Genomic DNA, 14,278 nt, shown 5'->3' with positions numbered 1-14,278 from the left:
GAAAAAAAATTATTGCTCCCACGGCTTATAAAATAGGCAAAATAAATTTTTATCTGCTTTAATATTGTTCTCTTTCATTACTAGTGGCAAGAGCCAAATGTGCACAGTCTAATTATGTGCCCGGCAATTTTCTTTGCCTTTTTTGCTCCTGACAGCTTGTGCGCAGTGAGAGCACTACTCCAGGCAATCCTTCAAACAGAAGACATGTTAAAGGTTTATGAAGCCAGACTCACCGAAGAGGAAACTGTTTGCCTGGATCTGGATAAAGTGGAAGCGTACCGATGTGGACTGAAGGTAATGTGAAGGGTTGTCACAGTGGCCCAGTTTTTGGGAAGTAATATAGGACATGGTCCCCAATTATGAAGCCTCACTAAGTTTTCATGAGTTTCGATGATTACTGGATTTCGTTGGCCACACATGCTTGCTGTCAGTCTTTATCTCTAGCTCTAGCACACTGTTTCCAGAGTGTGTCGCGGAACTATGTGAGAAAGTCATCTGTGCTGAGATCAGTATGGAGAATGCTGAGTTAAACATAGTTACACAGGCTTCTTTACTATAGGACTTCTCAGACCTGTAATATGCTAATATATGTTACAAGTATTCAAGAATGGAACGGAGTGTGATATTTAGCATTTCTCAAAGTATTTTATACATTGTATCCTTTTTAGGAAATGCAATCAGTAAATATATTTTGTGAATTGATGTTTATCACTTAAAACTATAAATATTCTGAAGAGTTTTGTAAACTTTTTTTTATTTGGTGACTTGCTGTATAGCATTAAAGTGGGTGACGAGATTAATTTGTACTTTCTTTTTCCTTGTGACAGAAAATTAAAAATGACTTGAACTTGAAGAAGTCACTCTTGGCCACCATGAAGACAGAGCTGCAGAAAGCCCAGCAGATCCACTCCCAGACTTCACAGCAGTATCCACTTTATGACCTGGATCTGGGCAAGTTCAGTGAGAAAGTCACACAGTTGACAGATCGCTGGCAGAGAATAGATAAACAGATAGACTACAGGTATGCCAACCTCTTTTACTTTGTTCCCATTTGGTTGTTCCCAAGATAATGTCGTTTGAAGTAATCACTATAAAAAGAGTGATTTTGTTTTGTGTGTACGTTAAGTGTAATAGGGGCTCTATTCGTGGACTGCCTGTAGGCAGCTTTGTTGGAAATAGAAATAGTCCAGCCGAATAGCCAAGCTTGAACTAACCTGTGCCAGGTGCCATCCAGGGTCTTGGGGATACAGCAGAAGCCATTGATCAAGCTCTTTTGTGACCCATAAACTCTTGTTAGGACTGTTGGAAGGAGTAGGTACTTTGAGTGAGTGTTCTCCAAAAGTTTATGAAAAGCAGATCTTATATAAAAAAAGTGTCTTAATGCAAATGAGGGTTTAAAGAAATTTCCCGAATCTTGCTTGTAGTTCATTTTATTAGAAGTGCTTTTTAAAAACACCCTTATTGATAGATAATTCATGTGCCGTACAATTCACCCATTGAAAGTTAAATAGTTCGGTGGTTTGTAGTATATTCAGAATTATGTAGTCATCACCACAGTCTAAGTTTAGAACATTTTCATCACCCTAAAGAATAGAAACCGCATACCCGCTGCCTCACTCCCCATTACCTCCTAACCCTCCAGACCCTAAGCAACCGTCAGTCTACTTTCTGTCTCTGTAGATTTGCCCACACTGGACATTTCATATAAATGGAATCCTATAATATGTGATCCTTTGTGACTGTTTTTTTTCACTTAACATAATGTTTTCAAGGTTCGTCCATGTTGTAGCATGTTTCAGGACTTCATTTCTTTTTATGACTGAATAATATTCCATTGTATGGCTATATCGCATTTTGTTTGTTCGTTCGTCAATTGATGGATATTTGGGTTATTCCAATTTTGGGCTATCATGAAAAATACTGCTAGAAACATTCACATGTAACTTTTTGTGTGGTGTATATTTTTAGTTCTCTTGAGCGTGCTCTAGGTGGAATTGCTGGGTCAGATGGTCAGTCTGTATTAAACACTTTGAGGAACAATAGCAGTGCTTTATTATGTTTATTATGTCTGTTTTCCCCAGATTATGGGACCTGGAGAAACAAATCAAGCAACTGAGGAATTATCGTGATAACTATCAGGCTTTCTGCAAGTGGCTCTATGATGCCAAACGCCGCCAGGATTCCTTAGAATCTATGAAGTTTGGAGATTCCAACACGGTCATGCGATTTTTGAATGAGCAGAAGGTATAAGCCAACTTGCCATTCCATTAGATTCCACTGGATATAAGCCATGTTTTCCTTTGGTTTTCATAGCAGTACCTAGTTTTGAAATGATAAATATTTAATATTATTTGTTCATTTTGTGACTGTTTAAACAATGCCCATAGGAATAATTATTGAAATATTTGCAAAGAAATGCAATTATGAACATAGAAATAATGTAATATTGTAGTGAAGTATCTTCGTAAATTGAGGTCATAGGACCAGAAAAGAGTGCCGACTCGAGGATGACCTCTTAGATAATCAGAACTTGAAGATCTTCCTTCTCTTTTCTGAATAGAAAACATGCCCATCTCCTAAGGTTAAATGGTCAGAGTATGAGGTCAGTACGTGTAGTAATAAACTGAGGGGAAAAAAACAAATAACAGTGGTTGAAGAGTGAAATAACATTTACTTAAAAATATTTATGCATGTTAACGTTTGTAAGTATTTTTATTTTTTGTATAGAACTTGCACAATGAAATATGTGGCAAACGAGACAAATCAGAAGAAGTACAAAAGATTGCCGAACTTTGTGCAAATGCCATCAAGGTATGTTGAGTTTCACAAAAAATGTTGATGTTTCATCAGGAGTAATATTGATTGCATTATTTTCTGATTCACTTTAAAGATTATAAGCTTCTTGAGGTTAGTGATTATGGCTTTTATATGTTCTCTCCTAAACAAACCATAAAAGTTTGTTATCTGTGAACTTGAATTCATTACACATTGACAGCACCTGTGGGAATGGGCTGGTCTTCATTCTTTAGACTGGGGGCATGTGCAGAAGTCTCTGCTGAGCATATCAAGAAGTACTGCTTAGTTTAATGTATTAGCTGCTTGAACACTAGCACCACATGATTGCCTTTGGTGTTGGTCATTAGAAATACAGCTTGATGATTTAAAATTGTGGAATTGTAGCTATCAATGACTCCTTTTAAGTCCGTTAATTATGTTTTTCTTAAATTTTATTATTCTGCAGGATTATGAACTCCAGCTGGCGTCATACACCTCAGGACTGGAAACTCTACTGAACATACCTATCAAGAGAACCATGGTTCAGTCTCCTTCTGGGGTGATTCTGCAAGAGGTATGGGTGTCATTGCATACCTCCTAGAGCCTGCCCCCCTTCCCCTTCCTGGCTTCCCTCCGTCCCTGAATTTATCCCTTGTTGTAGGATATCCACTCAAAAAGGTTTACTAGCAGGTTCTGCTCCCTCTAGTGTGAGTCATCAATATACGATGCATTTTAGGAAATGATCAGTGGAAGTTGGGATCTGTGGTGTATGTATTGGAATCTTTGCAGAAACTGGGCTTAAATTCTGGGTTTAGTGAGGGAGACTTTTAAAAAGTAGAAAATATCTAGTTGATTTCTAAAAGACAACTTGTTCCCAAAGATGTTGAGAGCATCACCTGTCAGATGGTTTAGCGGAAGCACCCTGTAGTGATGAGCATGGAACACAAGGTGTTTAGCTGTTTGTTTGGTTGTATGTCTAGATTTTGGAATAAGTGTACACGAAAAAAGGGAAGTCACTCTTTAAATTATAAATTCACTATTTCATTGTTTTAGAAAACAAAATTGGTCACCTTGCAAAGGACTATTTTTTGAGTGCAATATCTTTTATTTTTCTTTCACACCTTTTCTCCAAGGCTGCAGACATACATGGTCGGTACATAGAGCTACTTACAAGGTCTGGAGACTATTACAGATTCTTAAGTGAGATGCTGAAGAGTTTGGAAGATCTGAAGGTAATTTACTTACTTTATTTCCTTGCAGCATCAAAAAAAATAGAATAGAATGTTATTATTACCACCTCATATAACATAGATTTAGACATACTCACTGGTAAAACTGTATTTCCTGTAGACAGTTGACATAATATAGTTTGTTCATAAGTCCAGGGTTAGTCCCATGCTCCAGTATACTGCTCTAGGTGGACTTAGGTAATATTTGCAAAATTATAGTTGTTTTAACCTTGCCCCAAACCAGTAATTTCATTCAATGTTTGGTCCAGGAATTTGCCTTCTTTCTTTGTGTTACATTAAGGATTAGAACATTCTGGACTAGCTGGATTTGAATTTTTCATGTTGAATGATTGTTTAATTTACTCTTCATTTCTAATAACTTGAATTGAGTTTACATGGAAACTTACTTTATACCTTAAAATAAAGGAAACACTTTATGAAATCATAAGCTTTTGACCTTGGAAGAAATTACTTCATTTTTACAGATGAGGGAGCTGACACTTTAGGGTGATATCATTTGCTAAGATCATACAAGCAGTTGATGGAAGAATTATGACGAGAATGCAGAATTCTTGAATTTTTGTCTGGTAGTTTTTGCCTTGTATCACTCTTTATGTGTGTGCGTGTGTGTGTGGGGTGTGTGCATGTGTAGGTATGTTGAGAAGGGAGAATGCACATTGGTCTGGGAGGGAAAAAGTACACTTTCTTTCTTGTGATATGAGATGTTTTTCTTTTAACGTAATTTCTGGTTTCACTTCCACAGCTGAAAAATACCAAGATCGAGGTTTTGGAAGAGGAGCTCAGACTGGCCCGAGATGCCAACTCTGAAAACTGCAATAAGAACAAATTCCTGGATCAGAACCTGCAGAAATACCAGGCGGAGTGTTCCCAGTTCAAAGCAAAGCTTGTGAGCCTGGAGGAGCTGAAGAGACAAGCTGAGCTGGATGGAAAGTCAGCTAAGCAGAACCTAGACAAGTGCTATGGCCAAATAAAAGAGCTCAATGAGAAGATCACCCGACTGACTTATGAGATCGAAGATGAAAAGAGAAGAAGAAAGACTGTGGAAGACAGATTTGACCAACAGAAGAATGACTATGACCAATTGCAGAAAGCAAGGCAAAGTGAGAAGGAGAGCCTTGGTTGGCAAAAGATAGAGTCTGAGAAAGCCATCAAGGAGAAGGAGTACGAGATAGAAAGGTTGAGGGTTCTTCTGCAGGAGGAGGGCGCCCGGAAGAGAGAATATGAGAGTGAGCTGGCAAAGGTAAGAAACCACTATAATGAGGAGATGAGTAATTTAAGGAACAAGTATGAAACAGAGATTAACATTACGAAGACCACCATCAAGGAGATATCCCTGCAAAAAGAGGATGATTCCAAAAATCTTAGAAACCAGCTTGATAGACTCTCAAGGGAAAATCGAGATCTGAAGGATGAAATCGTCAGGCTAAATGACAGCATATTGCAGACCACTGAGCAGCGAAGGCGGGCTGAAGAAGATGCCTTGCAGCAAAAAGCCAGTGGCTCTGAGATGATGCAAAAGAAGCAGCATCTGGAGATAGAGCTTAAGCAAGTCATCCAGCTGCGCTCCGAGGACAATGCAAGACACAAGCAGTCCCTGGAGGAGGCTGCAAAGACCATTCAGGACAAAAATAAGGAGATTGAAAGACTCAAAGCTGAGTTTCAGGAGGAGGCCAAGCGCCGCTGGGAATATGAAAATGAACTGGCTAAGGTAAGAAACAATTACGATGAGGAAATCATTAGCTTAAAAAACCAGTTCGAGACGGAGATCAACATCACCAAGACAACCATCCACCAGCTCACGATGCAGAAGGAAGAGGACACCAGTGGCTACCGAGCCCAGATAGACAACCTCACCAGAGAAAACAGGAGCCTATCTGAAGAAATAAAGAGGCTGAAGAACACTTTAGCCCAGACTACAGAGAATCTCAGGAGGGTCGAAGAAAACATCCAAAAGCAAAAGGCCACTGGCTCGGAGATGTCTCAGAGAAAACAGCAGCTGGAGATTGAGCTGAGACAGGTTACACAGATGCGAACAGAAGAGAGCACGAGATATAAGCAGTCTCTTGATGATGCTGCCAAGACGATCCAGGATAAAAACAAGGAGATAGAAAGGTTAAAACAACTGATAGAAACAGAAACCAAAGAACGGAAATGCCTGGAAGATGAAAATGCTAAATTACAAAGGGCCCAGTATGATTTGCAGAAGGCAAATAATAGTGCAACAGAGACGATAAGTAAATTGAAGGTTCAGGAGCAAGAACTAATGCGCCTGAGAATCGACTATGAAAGGATTTCCCAGGAGAGGACTGTGAAGGACCAGGATATCACCAGATTCCAGAGTTCTCTGAAAGAGTTGCAGTTGCAGAAGCAGAAAGCAGATGAGGAGCTGAATCGGCTGAAGAAGACGGCCTCAGAAGACTCCTCCAAGAGGAAGAAGCTGGAGGAGGAGCTGGAAGGCTTGAGGAGGTCTTTGAAGGAGCAAGCAATAAAAATCACCAGCCTGACCCAGCAGCTGGAGCAGGCGTCCATTGTTAAGAAAAAGAGCGAGGACGACCTCCGGCAGCAGAGGGACGTGTTGGATGGCCACCTGAGGGAGAAGCAGAGGACCCAGGAGGAGCTGAGGAGGCTCTCCTTGGAGGTCGAGGCCCTGAGGCGGCAGCTGCTGCAGGAACAAGAAAATGTCAAACAGGCTCACTTGAGGAATGAGCATTTCCAGAAGGCGATAGAAGATAAAAGCCGAAGCTTAAATGAAAGCAAAATAGAAATCGAGAGGCTGCAGTCTCTCACAGAGAGCCTGACCAAGGAGCACTTGATGTTGGAGGAAGAGCTCCGGAACCTGAGGCTGGAGTACGATGACCTCCGAAGGGGCCGAAGCGAGGCGGATAACGATAAAATGGCAACTATTTCGGAACTAAGGAGCCAACTGCAGATCAGCAACAACCGGACCCTGGAGCTGCAGGGGCTGATTAATGATTTACAGAGAGAGAGGGAAAATTTGAGACAGGAAATTGAGAAATTCCAAAAGCAGGCTTTAGAGGTATTCACAAATATTTGATCACAGCTTCACTGTCTCTCAAATAATTCTCTCCGTTGTCATCTAACCTGAACTGTGCTCTTGCTACTGGGATGGATGCTAACAGAAAGTCTCACTTTTCTTTTTATTGCTGTACTACCGTCTGTCATAATCCAGATGACTGCTGTCACATAATTTCAGTGCTGTCTGCCCTTCTGTTCTATCGCTGCATCAAACGTCAACCTGTGTGTGACCTGCTTTGAGAACTGTAGCCTGGGTATGACATCTGAGATCACTTCCTCTGAATGTTCCCCTCTGTTTTCTGTGAGATAGCTCTTACTTAGTGAGCTGTTACCTACATCTGTAATTAAAATTTCCCTAAATAAAAGCCATATTAAGGGGATTTTCTATGCAATTTTTAAGTCACTTTTTCTTGCTTGCTTACACGATTTTTCCACCTGCATTCTTCTATTCCTTTTTGATCTCGGCCCTAATATGTTTCTTTTTGTTTGGCTTTTCTTCTTCTAACCCCTAACTTAAAAATAACTTCTTTAACTTCTAATACATTTGACTTCTATAGACAATATTTGTGTGGGGCTGTGTGTTGGGTGCATATATGTCCATAGATTTACATCGCTTTATTAGATACAGTAGTATAGCTGTCATGGGTAAGATGTAGGTATAGCAGGTGTGATAACCTGGAACAAAACTCCCCATATTTTTCAAACCATAATTACCATTAAGAGTAAGACAGATCTTCAACTTCTATTTTCTTCTGTGGAAAAAAATAGTAAGTATGAAGCCATTTATCAAAGTGGCAACATTTATCTACAGAATTTTTTTCATGAATGTGTAAGACAGTAAAATAGCAATATATCCAGGGAAAAGAAAGAAAGGGCAAATGAGTAATCAAATTTTTTTTTTTAATGTAGGAAAAGAGGTTAAATTATGATAGTCATATGATATGATCAAAGCATTATTTTTCCCCATTTCTTTCTTTTTACATTCTAGGCGTCTAATCGGATTCAGGAATCAAAGAATCAGTGCACTCAGGTGGTGCAGGAAAGAGAGACCCTTCTGATGAAAATTAAAGTTCTGGAGCAAGACAAGACCAGGCTGCAGAGGCTGGAGGATGAGCTGAATCGCGCTAAGACGACTCTCGAAGCAGAAAGTAGGGTGAAACAGCGCCTCGAGAGTGAGAAACAGCAAATCCAGAATGACCTGAATCAGTGGAAAACTCAATATTCCCGCAAGGAAGAAGCTATCAGGAAGATAGAGTCAGAAAGAGAAAAGAGCGAGCGAGAAAAGAACAGCCTGAGGAGTGAGATCGAAAGACTCCAAGCAGAGATCAAGAGGATTGAAGAGAGGTACAGGCGGAAGCTGGAGGACTCCACCCGGGAGACACAGTCACAGCTGGAAACAGAACGTTCTCGACTTCAGAGGGAAATCGACAAACTGAAACAGCGCCCATATGGGTCCCATCGGGAGACCCAGACTGAGTACGAATGGACTGTGGACTCCTCAAAGCTGGTGTTTGATGGACTGAGGAAGAAGGTGACGGCGATGCAGCTCTATGAGTGCCAGCTGATTGACAAAACAACGCTGGACAAACTGTTGAAGGGGAAGAAGTCAGTGGAAGAAGTTGCTTCTGAAATCCAGCCTTTCCTTCGGGGTGCAGGAGCTATCGCAGGAGCTTCTGCTTCCCCTAAGGAAAAGTACTCTTTGGTAGAGGCGAAGAGGAAGAAATTAATCACCCCAGAATCCACAGTCATGCTTCTGGAGGCCCAGGCAGCTACAGGCGGTGTAATTGATCCCCATAGGAATGAGAAGCTGACTGTTGACAGTGCAATAGCTCGGGACCTCATCGACTTCGATGACCGTCAACAGATATATACCGCAGAAAAAGCCATCACTGGTTTTGATGATCCATTTTCAGGCAAGACAGTATCTGTTTCGGAAGCCATCAAGAAAAATTTGATTGATAGGGAAACTGGAATGCGCCTGCTAGAAGCCCAGATTGCTTCAGGGGGTGTAGTGGACCCCGTGAACAGTGTCTTTTTGCCAAAAGATGTAGCCTTGGCACGTGGGCTGATTGACAGAGATTTGTATCGGTCCCTGAACGATCCCCGAGATAGTCAGAAAAACTTTGTGGATCCAGTCACAAAAAAGAAGGTCAGTTACATGCAGCTGAGGGATCGGTGCAGAATTGAACCACACACTGGTCTGCTCTTGCTGTCGGTACAGAAGAGAAGTATGTCCTTCCAAGGAATCAGACAACTTGTGACCATCTCTGAGCTAGTAGCTTCTGGTATATTGAGACCATCCACTGTAAATGAACTGGAATCAGGTCAGATTTCTTATGATGAGGTTGGTGAGAGAATTAAGGACTTCCTTCAGGGTTCAAGCTGCATAGCAGGCATATACAATGAGACCACCAAACAGAAGCTTGGCATTTATGAGGCCATGAAAATTGGCTTGGTCCGACCTGGTACTGCTCTGGAGTTGCTAGAAGCCCAAGCAGCTACTGGCTTTATAGTGGATCCTGTTAGCAACTTGAGGTTACCTGTGGAGGAAGCCTACAAAAGAGGTCTGGTGGGTATTGAGTTCAAAGAGAAGCTCCTGTCTGCAGAACGAGCTGTCACCGGGTATAATGATCCTGAAACAGGAAACATCATTTCTTTGTTCCAAGCCATGAACAAGGAACTCATTGAAAAGGGCCATGGCATTCGCCTGTTGGAAGCACAGATTGCGACCGGTGGAATCATCGACCCGAAGGAGAGCCATCGTTTACCAGTTGACATAGCGTACAAGAGGGGCTACTTTAATGAGGAGCTCAATGAGATTCTGTCAGATCCAAGTGATGATACAAAAGGATTTTTTGACCCAAACACTGAAGAAAATCTTACTTATCTGCAACTAAAAGAAAGATGCATTAAGGATGAGGAAACGGGGCTCTATCTTCTGCCCCTGAAAGAAAAGAAGAAGCAAGTGCAGACATCACAAAAAAATACCCTCAGGAAGCGTAGAGTGGTCATTGTTGACCCAGAAACCAACAAGGAGATGTCTGTTCAGGAGGCCTACAAGAAGGGCCTTATAGATTATGAAACCTTCAGAGAACTGTGTGAGCAGGAGTGTGAGTGGGAAGAAATAACCATCACTGGATCCGACGGCTCCACCAGGGTGGTCCTGGTCGATAGGAAGACAGGCAGTCAGTATGATATTCAAGATGCTATTGACAAGGGCCTCGTTGACAGGAAGTTCTTTGACCAGTACCGATCCGGCAGCCTCAGCCTCACTCAGTTTGCTGATATGATCTCCTTGAAAAATGGTGTTGGCAACAGCAGTGGCATAGGTGGTAGTGTTAGCGATGATGTTTTCAGCAGCTCCCGACACGAGTCAGTAAGTAAGATTTCTACCATCTCCAGCATCAGGAATTTGACCATCAGGAGCAGCTCTCTGTCTGACCCCCTGGAAGAATCGAGCCCTATTGCAGCCATCTTTGACACAGAAAACCTGGAGAAAATCTCAATTGCAGAAGGTATAGAGAGGGGCATTGTGGATAGCATCACTGGTCAGAGGCTTCTGGAGGCTCAGGCCTGCACAGGTGGCATCATCCACCCGACCACTGGGCAGAAGCTGTCGCTTCAGGATGCGGTCTCCCAGGGCCTGATTGACCAAGATATGGCCACCAGGCTGAAGCCTGCTCAGAAAGCCTTCATTGGCTTTGAAGGTGTGAAGGGAAAGAAGAAGATGTCAGCAGCAGAAGCAGTGAAAGAAAAATGGCTCCCCTATGAGGCAGGTCAGCGCTTCCTGGAGTTCCAGTACCTCACTGGAGGCCTTGTTGACCCGGAAGTGCATGGGAGGATAAGCACAGAAGAAGCCATCAGAAAGGGGTTCATCGATGGCCGAGCAGCTCAGAGGCTGCAAGACACCAGCAGCTATGCCAAAATCCTGACCTGCCCCAAAACCAAATTGAAAATATCCTACAAGGATGCCATAAATCGCTCCATGGTGGAAGACATCACTGGCCTCCGCCTTCTGGAGGCCGCCTCTGTTTCATCCAAGGGCTTGCCTAGCCCTTATAACGTGTCTTCTGCCCCAGGCTCCCGCTCCGGCTCCCGCTCTGGATCTCGCTCCGGCTCTCGCTCTGGTTCCCGAAGTGGGTCCCGGAGAGGAAGCTTTGATGCAACAGGGAATTCTTCCTACTCTTATTCCTACTCCTTTAGCAGTAGCTCTATTGGGCACTAGTAGTCAGTTGGTAATGGTTGCTATACCTCGGTTTCATTTATATGAATTTTCACTTTATTAAATAATAAAAAGAGAAAACCTAGTGCTTGCAATATAGTGATAGAAGTTTCTCTGCTTAAGAAAGCATAGTCATGGTTGAAATCAAATAGTAGGCGCTGTTCTGGCTTTTTATCTTCTTAGCTCACCATAGTAATACACTGGATGTAGTGTGTATGAAGTGATAATCAGTTGTAAGGATAGCACAAATTGAATTTAGAATTTGTTTCTTCTCTTCTGTGTTTAGGTTTTAGATTCTTGAACATCTTTTGGCATATAATACATATTCATATTCTTTGGAGATAAAAATTAAATTGATCATTGGTGTTTTAATCATCATTTCTGTTTCTCATCTAAATATTTCCATTTTCTGTATTAGGATAAAATTACCCACCCCAAACCCAAGCATTTTGGAATGAGTCTCCTTTAGTTTTAGATTGTGGATTGTATAACCCATATACTCCTAAATGTGCCTATTTGGTTTGGTATTAATTTGACTGTATTTGCATAATAGTAGCAATCTTTGCTTTTCTTTGGTCAAAGTTTTCTGTGTATTTTGCTTGTCATTTTCTGTGTACTTGAAAAAGGTGTCTTTATGAAGTTTGGCAATAAACTTTTAGAGTTTTGAAGTTTTTGTGTTTTTATTTAATACTGTTTATACACAAGGGCATTTAGCAGCATATTTCTGTTTATTGTAAAATATGTCTTAAAACCATCTGTTTGCTAAATACCTATTAAGAAAGACCATTAGGGGCTGGCCTGGTGGTGCCGCGGTTAAGTGCACACGTTCCACTTCGGTGGCCCGGGTTTCACTGGTTCGGATCCCGGGTGCAGACATGGCACCACTTGGCAAGCCATGCTGTGGTAGGTGTCCCACATCTAAAGTAGAGGAAGATGGGCACGGATGTTAGCTCAGGGCCAGTCTTCCTCAGCAAAAAGAGGAGGATTGGCAGCAGTTAGCTCAGGGCTAATCTTCCTAAAAAAAACAAACACCAACTATTTTAGTTCTGAATTCTTGTTAGAAATTTGATCTTTTGGGGTAAGTTTCTCAACATTTCTGGACCAGGTAGAGTCCTTGGAAAGAAGCTTGTGTAAAGAGGTCAGGCCAAAGATCAGTACGGTTCTAGTTTATTCTGGACAGTGAGTACCAAGTAGCATGGGCAAAAGTCACCATCATACCATTTAAAAAACATGAAATGGCTAAGATTCTGTTTTGGGTATCTTCAAAACACATGTTTCATTTTGTTCCCTAAGAGGAAAGAATTGTCCTTGAATCTATGAAAATGATTCCTGAAGAGTTCTTAGCTCTATTGAAGGATGATGAGATACAAGCTTATTCTTTGGATCAAAGAGAAACTTTTGAAATTCAGACATTTGTCATTAAATTAACATGAATTTCCTGAATACTGATTATGTCTAGTATTAGGCTGGGTACTGTGAGGATTCAGTGGAATTTAAAAGCCCCCTTGACTTAAAGGCATTTGCAATCTGGATAGGTGCAGAAGACACACACGAAGCAACCAGTGGGACAACTTTCATATATCAGCAGTATATATTGATACAATCAAACAAATAGTACAGATAGAAAGTAGGAAAACAAATGAAATGCTACTTGTGTAGACCAAAAAAGATCACACTTAAATTATTGGGAGCTGCACCCATTTCTTTCCTATCTCACCTCTTCCTCTTGCTCCCTTCCTGATCTGGAGGACTTGTAATTAATTTCATTCACTAAATATTGAGTTCTTTCATGCGCCATGCATTGTGCCAGCAGCTGTGGATCCCATGGTAGAAAGAGATGGTACAAAAATAGCCCTTGTAATAGGAAGAAAAAAAATATGTGGTAAATAGTGAGTTGGGAAGTATGAAGGAGGATCCTCATGCTAGAGCTGGGAGGTTGTATCAGTCAGCTTGGGCTGCCATAACAAGTACCACAGGCTGGGGGCTTAAACAAGTTGATCTGCTCAGAGTTCTGGAGTTTGGAAGTTCAAGATCAAGGTGCCCTCAGGGTTGGTTTAGGGTGAGAGCTCGTCCTGGCTGGCGGTTAGTGAGGGGTGGGGAGCGGCTCCGGTGTCTCCTCTATTTACGAGAAGACTGCCTTTATTGCATTGGGGCCCTACCTCTATGAACTCATTAGACCTTAATGATCTCCCTAAAGGCCCTGTCTCCAAATACAGTCATATTGGGGGTTAGGGCTTCAACAGAGGAATTTTTTTGGGGGGGACACAGTTCAGCCCATAAGAGAGGCCTAAGCTAGAACAGGGGGAGGAGACCCTTAGGGTCTCCTGATGATGATTAAACTGAGATGAACAAGCATCGATGCAAAGGAGTTCCTCAGGTTGAAACTACACCCCATCAGAACTGCTGCTGAAGTTGTCATTGAACTCTGAGATGAGATAGGGCTGAGTCCTAGAGAGAGGACATACTTGACCTGGGACCTACGTGACCTGGGCTAAGTTTTGATTTGGTTCACGTCTATGGTGCATCCACAGAAAAGGAAATACATATATAACTTTTCAATGACAGTCATCACTTCACATCCAAAAGTAGTCTCACTTTTTCCAGGATGCTTGGCTTACTATGTAAATGCAAATAAAAAGTAAGGATGCTGTGGGCAGAGTAAGAACTGCTTCTTACCATACATCCAGTTGCAGCTACTGGCCTATTTTTGTACTTTATGGTACTACCTTATTCTCTTATTATCACCCTCCCCTTTTTTTTAAGTGAGAGAACTGTGCTATTTGCCTTTGGAAATAGTTGTTTACAAAAATTTCTGCCATTTCTTCATCTGGTGGAAACAAGTGCAAAGGGAAGCAAACATTTGGCAGCAGGCTTGAAAAAAATAAGAGGAGTTAAGGTCTTGGGTAGGAAATGTACAAAGTAAACTTGGGTTAATCAAAGCAAAGAAGTAGTCAATGAGCCAGCCCTGATGGCCTAGAGTTAAAGTTTGGGGTGC

General features: G+C 41.7%; 1 protein-coding gene across 3 annotated transcripts in view; it reads left to right on the top strand.

Annotated features, from left to right (window-relative positions):
* The window catches only part of DSP (desmoplakin), a 40,240-nt gene extending 28,289 nt beyond the window's left edge, over nucleotides 1–11,951 (top strand). The window contains exons 17-24 of one of the 3 annotated variants that reach the window (XM_046639931.1): nucleotides 156–294; nucleotides 828–1,021; nucleotides 2,082–2,244; nucleotides 2,728–2,811; nucleotides 3,242–3,349; nucleotides 3,909–4,007; nucleotides 4,768–7,062; nucleotides 8,050–11,951. In XM_046639931.1, the coding sequence (XP_046495887.1) occupies nucleotides 156–294; nucleotides 828–1,021; nucleotides 2,082–2,244; nucleotides 2,728–2,811; nucleotides 3,242–3,349; nucleotides 3,909–4,007; nucleotides 4,768–7,062; nucleotides 8,050–11,286 (6,319 nt within the window). In that variant the 3' untranslated portion in view covers nucleotides 11,287–11,951. The remainder of the gene's footprint in view (nucleotides 1–155; nucleotides 295–827; nucleotides 1,022–2,081; nucleotides 2,245–2,727; nucleotides 2,812–3,241; nucleotides 3,350–3,908; nucleotides 4,008–4,767; nucleotides 7,063–8,049) is intronic. The other 2 variants (XM_046639932.1, XM_046639933.1) reach the window with 2 other exon arrangements.
* The last annotated feature ends 2,327 nt before the right edge of the window (nucleotides 11,952–14,278 follow it).

The sequence above is a fragment of the Equus quagga genome, chromosome 15 (assembly GCF_021613505.1).
Source record: "Equus quagga isolate Etosha38 chromosome 15, UCLA_HA_Equagga_1.0, whole genome shotgun sequence".
Classification (NCBI taxonomy): domain Eukaryota; kingdom Metazoa; phylum Chordata; class Mammalia; order Perissodactyla; family Equidae; genus Equus; species Equus quagga.
This window is presented reverse-complemented; position numbering and strand designations above follow the sequence as displayed.